The 17,482-nt window shown below is 32.9% G+C and overlaps 2 protein-coding genes across 2 annotated transcripts; both read right to left on the bottom strand.

Annotated features, from left to right (window-relative positions):
• Positions 1-216: 216 nt before the first annotated feature.
• LOC132727470 (uncharacterized) lies at positions 217-3,168 on the bottom strand. The gene is made up of 2 exons (XM_060712999.1): positions 3,122-3,168; positions 217-2,544 (listed from the first exon to the last, which is right to left on the bottom strand). The coding sequence occupies exon 2, from the start codon at positions 2,539-2,541 to the stop codon at positions 814-816; it is 1,728 nt and encodes a 575-aa protein (XP_060568982.1). The 5' UTR covers positions 2,542-2,544; positions 3,122-3,168; the 3' UTR covers positions 217-813.
• Positions 3,169-12,062: 8,894 nt separating this feature from the next.
• LOC132727469 (uncharacterized) lies at positions 12,063-15,155 on the bottom strand. The gene is made up of 2 exons (XM_060712998.1): positions 14,932-15,155; positions 12,063-13,888 (listed from the first exon to the last, which is right to left on the bottom strand). Exon 2 carries the CDS (start codon positions 13,880-13,882, stop codon positions 12,164-12,166), a length of 1,719 nt encoding a protein of 572 aa, XP_060568981.1. The 5' UTR covers positions 13,883-13,888; positions 14,932-15,155; the 3' UTR covers positions 12,063-12,163.
• Between the last annotated feature and the right edge of the window lie 2,327 nt (positions 15,156-17,482).

The following is a 17,482-nucleotide window of genomic DNA, read 5'->3' as shown; positions in this document are numbered from 1 at the left end:
ATTGATTAACCAGGGATGTAAACGTAATTCAAATCAAATCGTATCAAATCAATCACATTTATTCATCTCAGTACATCATACATCATACAAGCATGAGTTTTGTATACAGTTATTATTTGTAAAAAACAATACTACATAGCATGTCATTTACTGTCACAATACACAAATAATTGGGATAACCTTCTTTTGTTTAAAAGTTTTTCTTTTTCTTGATCAGTATGAAATTTTTTTGAATGTAACAATTCTGCAACATAATAAGTATCTATGGTCCACAAGTTTACTTTCATATACAGCTGATATCAAACCACGTGACATGTTAATAGTAAGATTCTTTTAAAAATCACTGATGAAGTCAACAATTATCATTTAGTTACTATTACAAATCAAACACTTGTCTGCCCATACGTACTGAAATGTTATTTTTTCTGTTTTGTCATGGAATATTAAGAGATATGCAACATTTGCTTATTATATTTAAGCAGGTCAAAATAATATTCCTTATTTACATACCCTAAAAAAGGAAAATTGGGTTAACACTTCTTCAAAGTAGAATCATAAATTAAATTCAAAATGGAAATATTCACTGGAGATATACATATGTAACTGAAATGGTTGTTCTTTAACATGGAATGTAAATGATGATCATCAATTATTACATATTTGAATTTAACAAAAATCATATCTACTTTTAGTATACAATATTTATCTAAATGTGTTTTTGAATTGATTGTGTTGCTACTTATTTGATGTGTAGACCCATCAATGAATGTGCCTTATTGCAGCTAATATTCACATTCAAAACATACCATTAGTCTATTTCACATTGAATACTTTTATTGTATAATTTGAAATACACCCCCGCTGAGACGAACAACTTACATATAATTTGTGATTACTTTTACTGTATGTTACAGCCTTTGGATAACGGAAGTCTATTTTCTCTAATCCTATAATCTCACATTTTCTGAAGCTGCTTGACAGTCTGACAATTTTGTCACTGTCGTAGAAACAAACTAACAACGTACCATCTTCCAGCTCCTGTATTCCTTTAGGAAATACATATTCTTGATCCTCAAATCTTTGTACAACATTACCTTGCCAGTCTATCTTAATACATTTGCCATTTTTTCTATCGGAGTTATCATCAACCGCATACATGAACTTCTCATCTCTGCTAATTATAATCTTTTCAGGTCCATCAAACAATCTAGGAGTATCAAACACCTGTTTCAATTGCCCATCTAAACCCAGAATAACCAGCTTTCCTGGATTATAATTACAGCCCACTACTAGCTTGCCCTGACTATAAGCTACACAATAACACCATTCTCCGACATCTATTCGATGATCTAATGACAAACTTGTATCGGTATAAGACATTACCTGGAGACATTTTTCATCAGGCAATGTAACTGCAAGTTTATTCTGTGGAAGTTTTATAACATCCCATGGTGCTGAAGACAGCGTCTTCTCTGACAAAAACGATCCTGTGTTTACATCTATCGTTTTAATTTTTTTATTACCGTAATCAGCGATGACAATTTGTGTGGCAGAAACCATTACCATCCCAATGACACTGCTTTTTTCTTTATCAGAAGGAAAAGTCACCTTGTGCGATCTTTCATAATTCACACATATTTCAGTATCTTCTGATGATTTTCGGTATGTTGAAATTGTTCCAAATTTTTCCCCATTTTTCAAGCGATCAAGTAGCTTTTGGTTCCGATCAAATTGAATGGTGTCATATGTCATATTATCTTGGACAATCTGTATTTCTTCACTTTCCAGTGTCATCATACGTGGTGTGACGTTCTTCATAACAATAAAAAGCTTATTCTGCTTTTTTGCTTCCTTCAGGGAATTTAGAAATGACTGTGAACGTTTTACTTCCTCGGCTATTTTTTCACAAGCAACCTGGATATTCTCGAGTTTGTAGTTTGCTGTGTTAACAACAGCTTCAGCTTCTTTTATCATCATCGATTCCATCTGATCTAAACGATCGTTTATTTCTTTTCTCAAGAGCCGTATGTCTTCAACAACTTTTCCACGACTTTGTTCTAGTTGCTTTGTAGCAGCTGAAGCCTTCATAATGTTATTTTCACATTTCTTGACTAAATCTTCCATCTTTTTGTTCAAATCTATCCACTCGCCAGATACGTTACCTGAAACATCAGGAATATAGTCAACTTTACATTGTTTGTGTTCAAGTGTAACACAGACATAACATGCTACAGTTTTGTGATTGTTACAATAGAACTCCAGTGGTTTATCCCTATGGTTGGTACAGTTGTCCGTAATTACTTCTGCATTTACGTCGTCAACGGCCATTTGTTGTGTTGGCATAGCGTCTTTATCAAGCAGTACGTGGTTTCTAGATAGCTTTGACCTTCTGTGATGTTGAAAGCAACTTTTGCAAAGATGTTCTTGGCAGTCTTGACAAAATCCGTAAGCTGGCTCCTTTAATCCATCTGTATCACACGTAATACAGTAGAGGTTTAAGTTCGTCTTTAATGTCGAAGTTACCTTTCCAGATACCTCCATTTTCTTAAATGGAAATAAATTACTAATCAATTTTCCTCCGACGACATATCAAGGTTCTGAACAATATGAAATAAAGATAAATATATATTATTATATATATATTCCTGGGAAATAAATATGTTTAAACATTTATGACTTACATTAAATACATCGAATTTACTGTTTGTAATCCAATATCTCAATATGCATTTCTCAATGCGATCTCGAAAGAATTTCGTTTGCAAGCTTAAACATGTCACATATTTATCAGCTAATGTCCCCTTTATTGTAAAGTTAAACCTTTTAACTTCTTTATTTATTCATCTTGGATTTTTAATTGAACTTTCATTGTAAACGTCAATTAATTATTATTTAAAATGTTTTTTCAAGTAAAGAAACCCGGTTTGTATTTTTTTATTTACAAAAACAATGTCACGTGATCTGATTTATATTGTTCAGTTGTTTCACTATATCACATATATAACGTATCTTAAAATTATCAATAAGGCTCGTGTTACTATTTATCTTGACTAGTAAGTTTATCGTGCTTAAACATATTTATTTTGCAATATTATTTTGAAATACTGTAGAAAAAACTCACCTTTCTTTCAGTACGTCTTTCACCAAACTTTGGAACGCGGAAGTTTAAATTCTAGTTCGCAGGGGCGTACTGTTTGTCTTTCAGATATGACATGTGAGATTTTCGCCCTTAAAAGCATGAGCGCTTTTATAAATTTAGATAATCTATCCTTTTAAGTAGAAAGTGGCATAAAAACTGCTCTTTTAGTTGTAAATAAGCATGTGTTCTAACGTTTACAAAAATATTAACTAAAATAAAGTGTGTCATCATTTTTTTTTATTTTAATGTACATTTGTTCATAATATACATGCCCGACACAAAAGTAATAAGTATGCAATGGAAAATAAATATAAGAACTTAATGAATCAAAAGTTTATTTACTCATTTAATAATTTAAAATATCCGAAACAATGTATGTATTACTCATCTATGCTTAAGATCGACAGAGAATAATCTTAAATGAATAAAGATCAGAGAAACTATATGCCCTAGACCCCATGATTTATATAACAATACGTACTATAGACAATCTTTTTGATTTTATGTTTAAATCGGGTTTCTTTTCGAAAAGCTATAAATCAAAAGAAGGACAACTTCTGACTACAGAGACATTTATATATATATATATAAGGCAGGAAGAAATTTTTTTAGTTTTTATCAGTCTTTGTAAACTATCAATTGTCCAGTGTGTGTATCAATTTTGATCTACGGACATTAATTATGTAGGTCTATAAAGCAATGTTATTTTACCATATAGCTGATTATGTTTTCATGTTTATCGGTATAGTTAATTGTGTTGCCATGTGAATGAACACAGTTAATTGTGTTGATTTTAATTCCATTAAATCAATGAAGGTCAGCCGAAAAATGGTCTTTATTCACAGGGTGATCTTAAGTCGTGTAGGTCTTTAACACAGTTGTAATAATGAACGTTCATCAAACATATGTCTTGTTAAACAACATCCATTTTTATGTCTGCGATATGCATCAACACATCAAAAAATGTACGATGCAAGTGAGTTTGACAGTAAAAGTAAATCGTGAATGTCATGTTTAACAACATTATAAAATAAATACTTATGTTTATAAAGATTTCAAAATAATTATTTATTTTGTCCTGTTTATTGACTTAACAACACACATTGTAATATCAATCAATACCTGTATTCTGTCATGAATAATAACATGACACACTTTGTCGGTGCAAAATATAATCCCACATTCATTCTTTGAACTTATTTAATGTATTCTTTTAATAAAGCCTGTGTGACAAATGGGAAATAATAACGTTAGGATAAATTTCAAGAAAATCTGGTCAACATTCTTTGTTTGATATGGCTTAGCATATTGAAAAAAAGAATTTATTAAAGTAATCAAATTTTAAGTACAAGAAAATTTTGTCAAAATACTAAGTTTGATAAGATAGGATATGTTTGTTTGGTTCACAATTCAACAATTAACCTTTAATATTATTTATTCACATTACATGAAATATGCCGCATACGATAAGTTATCAATATATAATGTAATGTAAATATAAATTATTAGGTCAATCAAATTTAAATTTAACATTTGATAATTTACAAGAAATAATATATCTTTATCATTCATTCAAAGAATTCAAAATACTACAAGGCTTTGAAAAAAGTCTTTACTTCACCTCTTTCTCTCACAACAGTTGTGGGAAAATCTCAAATTACAGGGCAATGTTTGACCAAATGTTCATGACTTTTTTAGCATATGCACTCAAAAATGATACATCAGAATAAAAGTAAATAAATATACTTAATACCCTTTTAGTTTCAGGGGAGGGGGACAAAAAGCTTTTTACAGAATAGTTTATAAGACTCCTGGGGCATGATTTATGTAAGATTATAATAAAATCAAGTTAAGAATATATTTAGCTCAAATTACCTACAGAAAACAATGATTTTCTAAAATATCTAACCAGCTCTGTTGGCGATGATGTTTAAAGTAAATGTGTAAAACAACATACATTGGCTTATATCGTTTCTTGACGAAAGCTTAAAGTCAGAGCAATAAAGATGTTCTGTATTCTGGTGTTTTTTCTGGGTTTTGCATTTCACTTACACTGTAAAAGTCATATGGCAACATTCCAGCTTTACTGGTGCAGAAAAAATAGCACATTGATTGAGTCGCGGTTGTTACACAAGACTGATTCAAAAATCGTTTTATCGGTTGCTCTTAACTTCTTAAATACGGCTTGAAACGAATAAACATTTGTATTAAAATTGATAAGATAATTCTGGATTGAGAGTTTGTAAAAATATTATGGCGAAAAACTGAATCATATGATGCACATATCAATTATGTCAGTATTGTTACGGCTATGAAGTCCTTAGTCTAAAAATATATATATGGATAGTAATAGAAAGTGCAAACTACAGTCCACGCCCATAACTCTAGTTTTCATTAGCATTCTTTATTCCACATAAAATGTTAAAATATTGAGTTTAAAAACACCCGTAGTTGTGATCATATGGCGATTTTAGGAAATACATATACTGTATATAATTTAGTTTGTAAAATAATGCAAATATGAAAACATAAATTGAAAGATGCTTGCTACAACTAATTTCATTTACTGGTGATATATCCAAGTATAAATAAATGTCATTTATAATGATAATGATTATGATGATGATAATAGTTCTGTTGTTGTTGTTAAATAATAATGATGTCCAAACTCAACAGGGGGACACATATTGCAATTTTTGGTAAGCAATAATTCTCTAGAAATGCGTCCTTTTTTATTTGTAAAGAACATGTCTTGAAATTGAAATTAATATACGTGTTTTGTATACCTTTATACTATAATTTTATCATTTGGCTCAAGTGGCAAGGGAAATTACCTAAATAGCATGTTATTGGCGTATAAATGTGTTTATATCCCTACAATTAGTCAGAGATGGCGAGGTTTTATTGCAATTTATTGTATCACAAAAAGAAAAATCTCCATTATTATAATAAAGCATTTTGTTTGAAGTTTCTTAAAACGTTTTTTCTTAAATTACGCAGCCCGGGCAAAAGTACAAAAATCAAGATGGCCGCCAATGTGGACACCAAAATTACAAAATACCATATAATTATTGTTTCTTGACTTTTTACTTTAAGATTTTTACCATGTAGTTCTAATTGCGAGTAAAAATGTGTTTGCCCTCACGAGAAAACAACGGGCGAAACAGAAAATAACGAACGTTTTGGTCTTATTTCGGCTTTCAGCCCACCTAATCGGATTTCCTTGATTATAAACTAGCCATTGACCACCTGCTTATCTCGAATGATTTTTGAATAAGCTGTGAGAGACAAATGACATTTAGACTCAATGTCAGAGGTCTATTTTCAAAGAGAAATTTACTTCGTTCCAGGATCAAGCAAGCAACTCCTTATTATTAATATGTTGTTCTGCCCACTGAGCTAAGCAGGCGGACTACATATGGACATAACGATTGACTTAATTGTGTGTCATTTATCAACCTTCTGTTGTTGGTGCTATCATGTCCTAAAACTAGCTATAAAAACTGCTCTTGTACATTAAGCGCACAGCAAGAAACCCAAGCAATCGGATTATGTTGCATACATTTGGAAACATTCTCATAATTATAGTAAAGTTGAAATCTTGAGACAGCACAATATGAAATGGAGTGCGCGTGTTTGAAACGAAAACAATAACACTTTCATCGGCAGTTATGCTCCAAAAGCTGATGATGCTTTAGTAACATAGTAAAAGAATTTGATGATTATAACAAGATATGTCTGTAACAATCAAAACAGTCGACAATTATTAACACAAACTTTCGTATACATTGTACTCTCAAAACATGCATCTTTGAATGGATGACACTAATATAACCAGAAAAAGTGTCAAAGTACTATTTTGATATACAAGCTTAAATTTCACTTTTCTAGCTGTCAAACTGGTCTTCTTAATTTGCCAAAAATTATGACTTGTTAGTTAAGTCCGTCCAAGAATAGCATAATTGATGAATAAACACTACCATGAATATATCATAATGACATTTTACCTTCAAACTTGACCTTTTATGTACAAAATTGTTCTCCTTAAAAAGTGTTTTAAGTTTTGCAGAGTTAAGCAAATCTTTTTAAAATCTGTAAATGAGTGGGAAGTATAGGAATGGACATAACTTTTAATGCAGTATCATGACTTTTGACATTCATCTGTGACCTTGACCTTTTGAATAAACAACTGAATCAAGTTCGCCAAAAATTCAATTAATAACGTTGCATAAACGTTGAGTAAAAATCAACTCCACTCCGGGGGGACAAAGATTTTCCTTATATCTTACTTTTCAGAGCAACCAGTGACTTTCCATAGAAACCATCGCCTCCCCTAGCAACTAATGACTTACATAGCAATAAGTGAAAAACATATAAACCATTGACTTTCCATGGCTGCCATAGACCACTTTTACAAACAACAAGTATCTTTCCATAGCAACCAGTGCCTTTCCATGGCTACCATTGACTTTCCATAGCAACCAGTGACTTCCATAACAACCAGTTACATTTCATAGCAACATGTGATTTTCCATTGCAACCGCTAATATTCCATAGCAAACAGTGACTTTCCATGAAAATCATTAACCTTCCCTTGCAACCAGTGATTCTAATAGCAACCGGCGACTGTTTATAGCTATCAGTGACTTTTCATAAAAACCATATACTTCCATAGCAAACGGTGACTTTCTACAGTAAACATTTATTTACCTTTCTATTGCAACTATTGACTTTCCATAGCAACAGTTGACTTCAATAGCAAAGACTAACTTTCCATAGAAACCAGTTACTTCATAGCAAACAGTAAATTTTCATTGCAACAAGTAACTATGCATTGTAACCATTGATTTTAATAGCATCCGGGAACATTCCATAGCAACTATAGGGTTCTATAGCAACCAGTACCTTTTGGATTGCAACCATTGAGATTCATTAGCCATGATTGACTTTCAGTAATAACCACATACTTTCCCTAGCAAACATTGACTTCCACAGCATCCAGTGTCATGCCATAGAAACCATTGACTTTCCATAGCAACCACTGAGTTTTAATTGCAACCACTGACTTTTATTGCAACCATTGACTTTACTAAGTGACAATTATCTTCAATAGCAACCACTGAACTTCCATAGAAACTATAAACTTCTATGGCAATTGGTGACTTTCTAAACTAACCATTCACTTACTGTAAACAGTGACTTTAAAAAGCGAAAGGTCACTCTTTAAGCTTAAATTGACTTTCCATGGCAACCATTGATTTTAGATAGGCACCATTGGCTTTTCATAGCAACAAGTGACTCCCCATGCAGCCATTTGCTTTCCGTAACAACTTTTAGCATAGCAAATAATGACGTGCCTCTGCACCCGTAGACTTTCTAGCACCCAGTAACTTTCCATGACATCCTGTGACTTGCCAATGCAACCATTGAATTTCCATAGCATCTGTTGACTTTCAATAGCAACCTGTGACTTCTGATGCAACCATTGACTTTTCATAGGAAGCATTGACTTCCAAAAAAGCTATTGAACTTTCATAGCAAACATAAACTTCCGAAGCAAATTATGACTTCAAATAGCCATAAGTAACTCTCATAGCAACCGTTAAATTTCCATAGCAGCTGTTGACTATCTATTAGAACCATTGGCTTTTCATAGCAACCGACAACTCTTATTGCTACCGTTTACTTCTTATAGCAACCACTGACATCTTTAACAACTAGTGACATTTTAGCAGCCAATGGCTTTATATAACAAATTGTAAATGTCTATAGCAGCCAGTGACTTCCCTGGCAAAGATTGACTCTTTACATAGCAACCAGTGACTTCCATAGCAAATATTTACTTTCTATAGCAACGGGTAAATATACCATTGAATTTTATACATACTCACTTTTATGGAAACCACTGATTGTGTTTAGCAACCAATGACTTCTTTAGTAACTATTGTTTTACTCGTGCACTATTTCAGGTAAAATTCACTTAGTGATATCAGTTTAAGATTTACATTTTATATCTGCTTTCGCTTGAAGTTTACAATATTTCTTGACCCTTGTCATTAAGAGTATTTATATTCAGAGGAGCGATAGTATGGCCCACTTGTACATGTATACATGTTATGCAATCTTTCTAACATATCCAATAGCTGGGATTTTGTCTAATAACCTTGAATGGCAAGAGAGATGTTTGCTTTCAAAGAATCTATCTATAGAAATGATTAGAGGTTATGACCTAAAGAGTAATGTTTGCTTTGCAGGGATATTTATGAAAGAGCTGAGCACATTATAAGGAAATTATTATTTACAACATCTATGTTATGATTTTTTTTAAGTTATGCATGTATTTTTATGTTTCCTGAAATAGGTAAATATTAATTGAAAAGATAGTATTTAAGAAATTTACTGCAACTGCATTTTAAAGTTTAATACAGCTAAATAATACAGTAAATAACGATATTCTTATTAAAATTTAGTTATTACACCTTGGCCTTTGAATATGAATATTAGACACATCTGCACATTGTCTTTCATTTGAAATGCTCAACTATGATCTTGACCCCAAAATTCACTAGACCCTCTTGCATTATGGCAAAGTTCAAATGTATAAAAATAAAAAGGTCTACTTCTTTAGTTGCATTATTGTAGGCGCAAAGCATTTTTATTACAAATGCAATCTTGTTACAGTTACTTTAATATATTACTTGATTAATGATTTCATCAGTTTAGATATTTGTAAAGACTCTGTTATGCAGATTTAATTGGCAAATCCTTCACATCATTATGATTATATTTCTAAGCTATTAGAACGCAATTAGGCGCGAAATTAATTGTGTCTGATAACTTAACCAAATTACTTACTTCCAATTTTAAATCTTTTAATCGTGTGAAATATGAAAAACAAGATCGACAAGGAAAGGCGGCGTTCAATGAACGCAGCCCCCACCCGATCCAGCAACAAGCGCCAGCGGCAAGGAGCCCAGGAGGACCCCAAAGAAAAATAGGACAGGGCATAAGGCAGAGCACGGGCAGGCAAACCACTACATAAGAATAAATAATTAGTAGCTGATAAGGAACTAAACGAAAACAAATAAATGATTTAATATTAGGCCCATAAAGTCAAAAGGCACAGGGGAAGGGGACATGAGACACGGGGAAGGGGGGGGGAATAAATAAAATAAATAAAAAACTAGGGACAAAGGGGAAGATACTTACCGTAGACGAGAAACAACAAGAGACACAAGCTAAAGTGTCACCAAACAGTATAAGATAACATAGACAAACATCTAAGGAACACAGAGGGGCGCCGCCTTTGAACGGTCAGCAGCATAATAATGACTACTGGGGAGTTTAAAACCGGTTAATGGTGCACCAAACCTCGCTCTTAGCCCCACTATTGTTCCTATAAACAAGACAGTGTAAAATAAAATGAATCCCCGCCAAGTGAAATTCTGACAGTTGTTATGGTTACAAATGGTTAAATAAGTAAAAACACCAAAATGATCATGTAGAAACATATAAAAGTAAACCCAATGACCATAACAAAAGTACTCGATGTCTTTAAAGGAAGACAGAGCAACAAGAAAAATCACCTACAAGGGCCCGACGAAGCAAGGCAGAAGACAAACATTAAGGCAATTCAGTCCCAAAGGGCTTTTAAGAACTGTCCATCATATAGTCTCCCACTTGGTCCGTCAGATGTAATCAAAAGAGGAAAGCGTAGTGTCCAACTGTAAATGGTTGAACACTAAGCATGCGGTATGTCTTAAAATAGTAGGGTCATAACCCCTTTTAATAAAACGTTTAATAATTTTAGTAAACACAACAGAAAAATTACAATGACCCAAGATCTTACGAAGTTTGTAAACAACATCCCCGTAAAAATCAGGCTGGCTAATCCCTTGTCGCAGAAGTGTTTTTAGATCACTATTGAATTTTGAAATTAAATCAAAGTTACGATTGTAAAACTTTGTAAAATATTTACGTAATTTATAATAGCGGTAGCCCTGTTTTAGTAGCTTACCGGTAATGAAAATATTTCGCTCGTTAAAATCCATTACGTTGCTACAAGCTCTAGCGAATCTAATTAACTGAGATATATAAACCCCGTAAGATGTTGCATGCGGTACGTCTCCATCCAAATGAGGATAATTTACTATACTATTCTATTTTTTTTTTTTCATTTTTCACATTTTATGTCATTTACGTGTTGATGTATTATTGTAAACAACTCAATTGAATTGAATAAACGAATGATTAACCAGGCATGTTAACGAAACTCCACTCAGATTTAATCAAATTACATGTAAACAAATTTATTCATCTCAGTACATCATACATCATACAAACATGAGTTTTATATACTGTAATTATTGGCGAAAACAGCATTACATAGCATGCCATTTTACTATCACAATACATAATATAATTTACAAATAATGAGGTAAACCTCCTATTGTTTAAAAAAGTTTTTTTATCAATATGAAATGTAGCATTAAGAATGTGAAGATTCTTCAAGATAGTAAATATCGAAGGTTAAAAATGCTTTCATATTCAGCTGATATCAAACCATGTGGCATATAAATAGTAAAACAATTTTCAAAATCACCGATAAAGTCATCGTTAATCATTTAGTAATTATTACAAATCTATTGTATGTATTGACACATTATTACTTCATGGAATCAAAAAAGACCTAACTAATTTTTATAGTAATTAAATATAAAACAAAGTAATATTAAATTTTACGAAAAAGACAAGATATATAGATTTTACACTTCTTTGAAGCAGGAATATTAATTAAATACTTCGAAGCAGAAGTATTTATTTAATAAGAAAAGGAAATATTTACTGGATAAAAGTTGTTCTTTAAAATGATATATAAATGATGATCACCATTTATCAATTACCTGAAAAAAAAAGATATTTCATTTAGTATGTTCCCAATGATATAATGTGTCTTTCACTGATCATATACAATTTACAACATTGCAGCATATATTCACATTTAAAACATACCAATTATCCATCTCACATTTTGAATACTTCTATTGTATGCTTTAAAACATTTTCGTGCTCAGAAGAACAACTAACATATAACTTGTGATTACTTTCACTGTATGTTACAATTTGTTGATAGGAAAGGTCTATGTCCTCTAATCCAGTGATCTTACATTCTTTGAAGCTGCTCGACAATCTGACAATTTTGCGACTGGAGTATAAGCAAACTAACAAAGTACCATCTTCCAACTCTTGTACTCCTATAGGGCCTTCACATCCTTGATCCTCAAATCTTTGCACAACATTACCTTCCCAGTCTATCTTTACACACTTGCTATCTTTGCTACGAGAGTAATCAGATACATACATGAACATCTCATCTCTGCTGATAACAATCCTTTTAGGTCCATCAAACAATCCAGGAGTATCAAACACCTGTATTATTTGTCCGTCTAAATCTAGAATAACCAGCTTCCCTGGATTACAATTTCTGCCCACTACCAGCTTGTCCTGACAATAAGCTACACAAAAAAATCTTTCTCCCACATCTATACGACGATCTAAAGGCAAACTTGTATCGGTATGAGACATTATCTGGATACACTTTTCATTAGGTAAAGCAACACCAAGTTTATTTTCTGGAAGTTTTGTAACATCGAGTGGTGCTGAAGTCAGGGTTTTCTCTGACACCAGCGTTCCAGTTTCTACATCTATTGTTTTAATTTTGTTGTTATTATAATCAGCAATGATCATTCGCGTGGAAGAAACCATTGCCATCCCAACAACATTACTTTGCGATTTATCAGAAGGAAATTTCACGTTGAGCGATCTATCATATTTGACACATATTTCAGTATCTGCTGATGGTTTTCTGTATGTTGAAATTGTTCCAAAGCTGTTCTCATTTTTCAGCTGCTCAAGTAGCTCTCCGTTCCGATCAAATCGAATGTCGTCAAATGCCATATTATCTTTGACAATCTGTATTTCTTCACTTTCTAGTGTCATAAAATGTGGTCCGACATTTTTCAATTCAGTGAAAATCTTATTAAGCTTGCTTTCCTCCATCAAGGCGTTAAGAAATGACTGTAAACGTTTCACCTTTCCGGCTAATTTTTCGCAAGCAACCGTAATATTCTCCAATTTGTAGTTTGCTGTGTTTACAACGGCTTCAGCTTCTGTGATCATCACCGATTCAATCTGATCTAAACGGTCGTTTATTTCCTTCCTAAAAAACCGTATGTCCTCAACAACTTTTCTGTGACTTTGTTCTAGTTGTTTTTTAGCAGCTGAAGCCTTCATAATGTTACTTTCACATCTCTTGACTAACACTTCCATCTTTTTGTCCAAATCTTTCAACTCACGAGAAACGTTTCCTGGCATATCAGGAATATATTCTGCTTTGCATTCTTTATGTTCGAGTGCAACACAGACATAGCATGCCACAGTTTTGTGATTGTTACAATAGAACTCCAGTGGTTTATCCATATGGTTGGTGCAGTTTTCAGAATATGCTTTTTCATTTATATTAACGGTCGTTAGTTGATCTGGCATGGCGTTTATATCAAGCAGAATGTGATTCCTACATGGCTTCGGCCTTGTATGATTTTCAAAACAAGTTTTGCAGAGGTGTTCCTTGCAGTCTCGACAATATCCATGAACCGACACTTTCAAACCATCTTGATCACATGGAAGGCAGTATAATTCCAGGCTCTGCTTTGTTTCAGCAATAATCTTTCGAGATACATCCATGTTTGTCTGAAAAAGACATCTACAATAAGACAGCGGTGGAACAATTTCTTATTCTAACACAATCGGAAATTTTTCTATATAAACAAAGAAGGCCGGAAGCGTGCATTATTCTACAACAATGCACTCGCCGTTCTTATTACCTCCCTGTGTATTTTCAAACCGACACATTGACGACGCCATTTTGTTTGTAAAATCTGATAAATTTTTTTTGTCGAATTTAGTTGTGAAAACTATCTAGAATGAAAGAAAATGGTCTAACTAAGAAAATTAATCCGAACTCCAATATCTTTAATTCAGTCGTTAACACTGTACAGACGTTTAAAGTGTTGTTTACGTGGCGTCACAATGTAGCGCTTAACAGCACGTGCAAACACAATCGAATCAAGAACGAACGCTATTTCAATGTCGCAAAGGAGTTAAATTTCACATTTATTTCACTATTAATACTTTGTATTTCGCTTGAAAAATATAAAGTGAAATAAAATAAATAAACAAAGTTTTATCAACGTTTTCAATATTCCTTATTCTCAAAATGTTTCTACACACTGTAGATTTAAGACAGTTTTTTTCAACCCACTGGAACAGCCTTTAAAGAACATTTCTATTGGAAACTCTGAGGCGAATTTAATCACCAAACGTAAAGTCCAACTATGTAATAATTACATTTTTACATGACGTGTTAGAATATAAAAAGATATTAATTATTCGTGCATTATTGTATTATAATCCACGTTTTTTGTTCAAATGCTTTGTAATTAATCACTAAGGCCTGTTGACCTTCGTGATAATATTACTACGCATTTGAACTCAAACTGTGCATTATTCTACAACAATTCACTAATTATCTATTTCCTAACTTACATAGTATAAAGTTGAAATTAGCTGACAGTTACAGCCACATTGTTATTTATATGTTAAATCTTTCAATGTTTCACATGGATATACGTAATTAAGAAACACCTTAATAATTATAAAACAAATATTTTAGTTCAGATGATCAGATCTAAAGTGAGTGATCCAATCGGGTATCATGAAAGCAAAATCATTACCTTTTCGGATATCCAATTTGAGAGTTTATACCGCCGGAAAAGGCCTTCTTTTTATATACTATATCCACTCTACAATTTATTTGTCTCTTTCATGACGAACTTGATATGATCAAAGTATAGGATAAATCACGGGTAACCATTGTCTACTGAATTGAAAGGCGAGCGATTTTAAACAATTTTGTTTAGGCAACAACCGATTATATCTAATATGCTACTTATTCAACATATCGATTGATTGTTAAACCAATATGATCTACGCGACTTTTTATTGTAACTTGGTGTACAGGAATAATTCGATGAATTCTTTAATATATAGCATCCTATTTCTATTAGAATAAATAATACTCTTTTGTACCAAAATAGCACAAAATTTCAGATGATTTAACTTTTTAGTATTGTTATATTTGAATTTACATGAAAGGTGGACTATTTAATCTAAATAGAGAAAAATGATTATAAAGTTATTATTTACAATTTGAAGGAAACAAAATAGAAAATGTCTTACCTTTCTTTCATCCTGTCTCAACCTGAACTTTGGAACGCGTAAGATTGAATATTCTGGTATACAAGGGAAACAACTCTCTGTGTCTGTCACGTACATAATGACGTTAAGCTCCCTTAATCTAAGCGACATACATACGTATTAAAGCTTTGTTTTATTAATACTTAGAAAGAGATATAAAATAAAAAAAGTACAAATCATTGTCAAGTCTTCACACATGATGATGTACCCTCGCATCAGCAAAACAAACCAGACTTAACTATATCAAAGTATGGAAAGACACTAAGTGGAAAAATGGCAAGATAACTGGATTCAATTAAATTTTATATAATCAAATATTCCAACAGCCAAATATAGGTTATGAATACTTGTTTTTATACATTGCTTCAATCCTTGATATGGTTTGTATTAAGTTTGATTTTCTAAAAAAAAGACAACAATTATAATGTCGTAGTATGCTAATACAATTGCAACGTGTGGCAGTCTACGACATTTCATTGTCGGTGACGTATGTGTGGCGCCGATATATGTCCAAACGTCGAAAAATGTCTAAATGACGATAAATGTCCAAAAATTGACGATAAATGTCTCAATCGCCGATAAATGTCCAAAACTCCTTTAACGATAGATGTCCAAAAATTAACGAAAAATGTCGCAACAAATTAGGTGCTCATAAATGTCCAAATCGGTTAACGATAAATGTCTCAACTTTTCATATGTTAATATGTAATTTATTGTATTGGATACTGTAACAGTCTATCCAACTAACCCGTGATTTTACCCTTTGGTTTACCCCCGACGTAAAATGTATCATATATTATTGTGCATGGCCAGTTGCAGATCCGGATGGGGCGCGGGGAGCATGTGCTTTCTTAACTCACCGAAGCAATACGTTTTAGCATTGTTTGTGTTCTTCAATATTTTTGTGCCCCATATAGCGTTGCCATTGTCTGTCCGAGTGTCTAAGTGTCCGTCCCGAAAGTTTGTGAACGGTATAGGGGCGTGGACAGAGTTGCATATTCCTTTACTGTCAAGTGGTCAAAAGTTAAGAAAAATATGCACTTCTATCTGGCAACAAAGCAGTTAACCTGTATAAAATTCTGGAAACAAAGTGATCCCTCGGAAGCATTAATCACAACAAAATAACATAAGAATTGCAGACTCGGTTTGATTGAGTCTGTACATGAGGGATAATGAATAAGTGCAACATCCCTCACGCCCCCTAGCACCGGCTTGAGCGGTACTCAATTCTCAACACTTTATAGTGTTGGCATCAATGATACCGAAGGACCAGAAAATATAACAACACTGAAGACCATGTGAGCTACTAGTAATCAAGGGGTTAACTGATTTGACAGTTAAAAACTGACCTACTGATTCAACAGCGAACAGTGCAGACCTTGACAGGATGACGCAATTATTTGTCGGGGGATATGATTCGACAATGGTCGTTATAAGCATATACGCAACACGCGTTAAATGGGTTTTGTGACTTTTCTCTTAAGTGCTGCGAAGACGGTACTTCTCATGCTACATTGATTTAAGACATTTGTATTTCATTATTACTCATTCGCGCGTGGTGGACTGAACGCCACTGCGGGGCCACCGCCATATAAATATAGAGTTTTGAAAGGCTACTTACATGTATCCCTCCAGTGTCGACCCAGATCAGTTTGCACGCAAATGCGTCACCAGATAAGGGTATGCGCTATTAAACACCAGTAATTGGTAGTTATGGTTTTGTATGTCCCTACAGTGTGGCACTTTCAAGACCAACCTACATGGTTATATATGAATATAATGTATATATAATCAAGTAAATGCTCAACAAAATAAGGGGAAGTAACTGCTATATTACCATTTTACAGCTTCTGATTGGCTATAATTATGTCGTGGAAAAAGATAATTATTTCGTGGGAACAAGATATTATCTCGTGGGAACAAGATAATTTTTTTGTGGGAACAAGATAATATCTCGTGGGAACAAGATAATATATTGTTGGAACAAGATAATATCTTGTGGGAACAAGATAATATCTCGTGTGAACA

The sequence above is a fragment of the Ruditapes philippinarum genome, unplaced genomic scaffold, assembly GCF_026571515.1.
Source record: "Ruditapes philippinarum isolate M1 unplaced genomic scaffold, ASM2657151v2 ctg6055_1_1_1_1, whole genome shotgun sequence".
Classification (NCBI taxonomy): Eukaryota; Metazoa; Mollusca; class Bivalvia; order Venerida; family Veneridae; genus Ruditapes; species Ruditapes philippinarum.
Note: the sequence above shows the minus strand (reverse complement) of the source record. Positions and strands in the feature narration are given on the sequence as shown.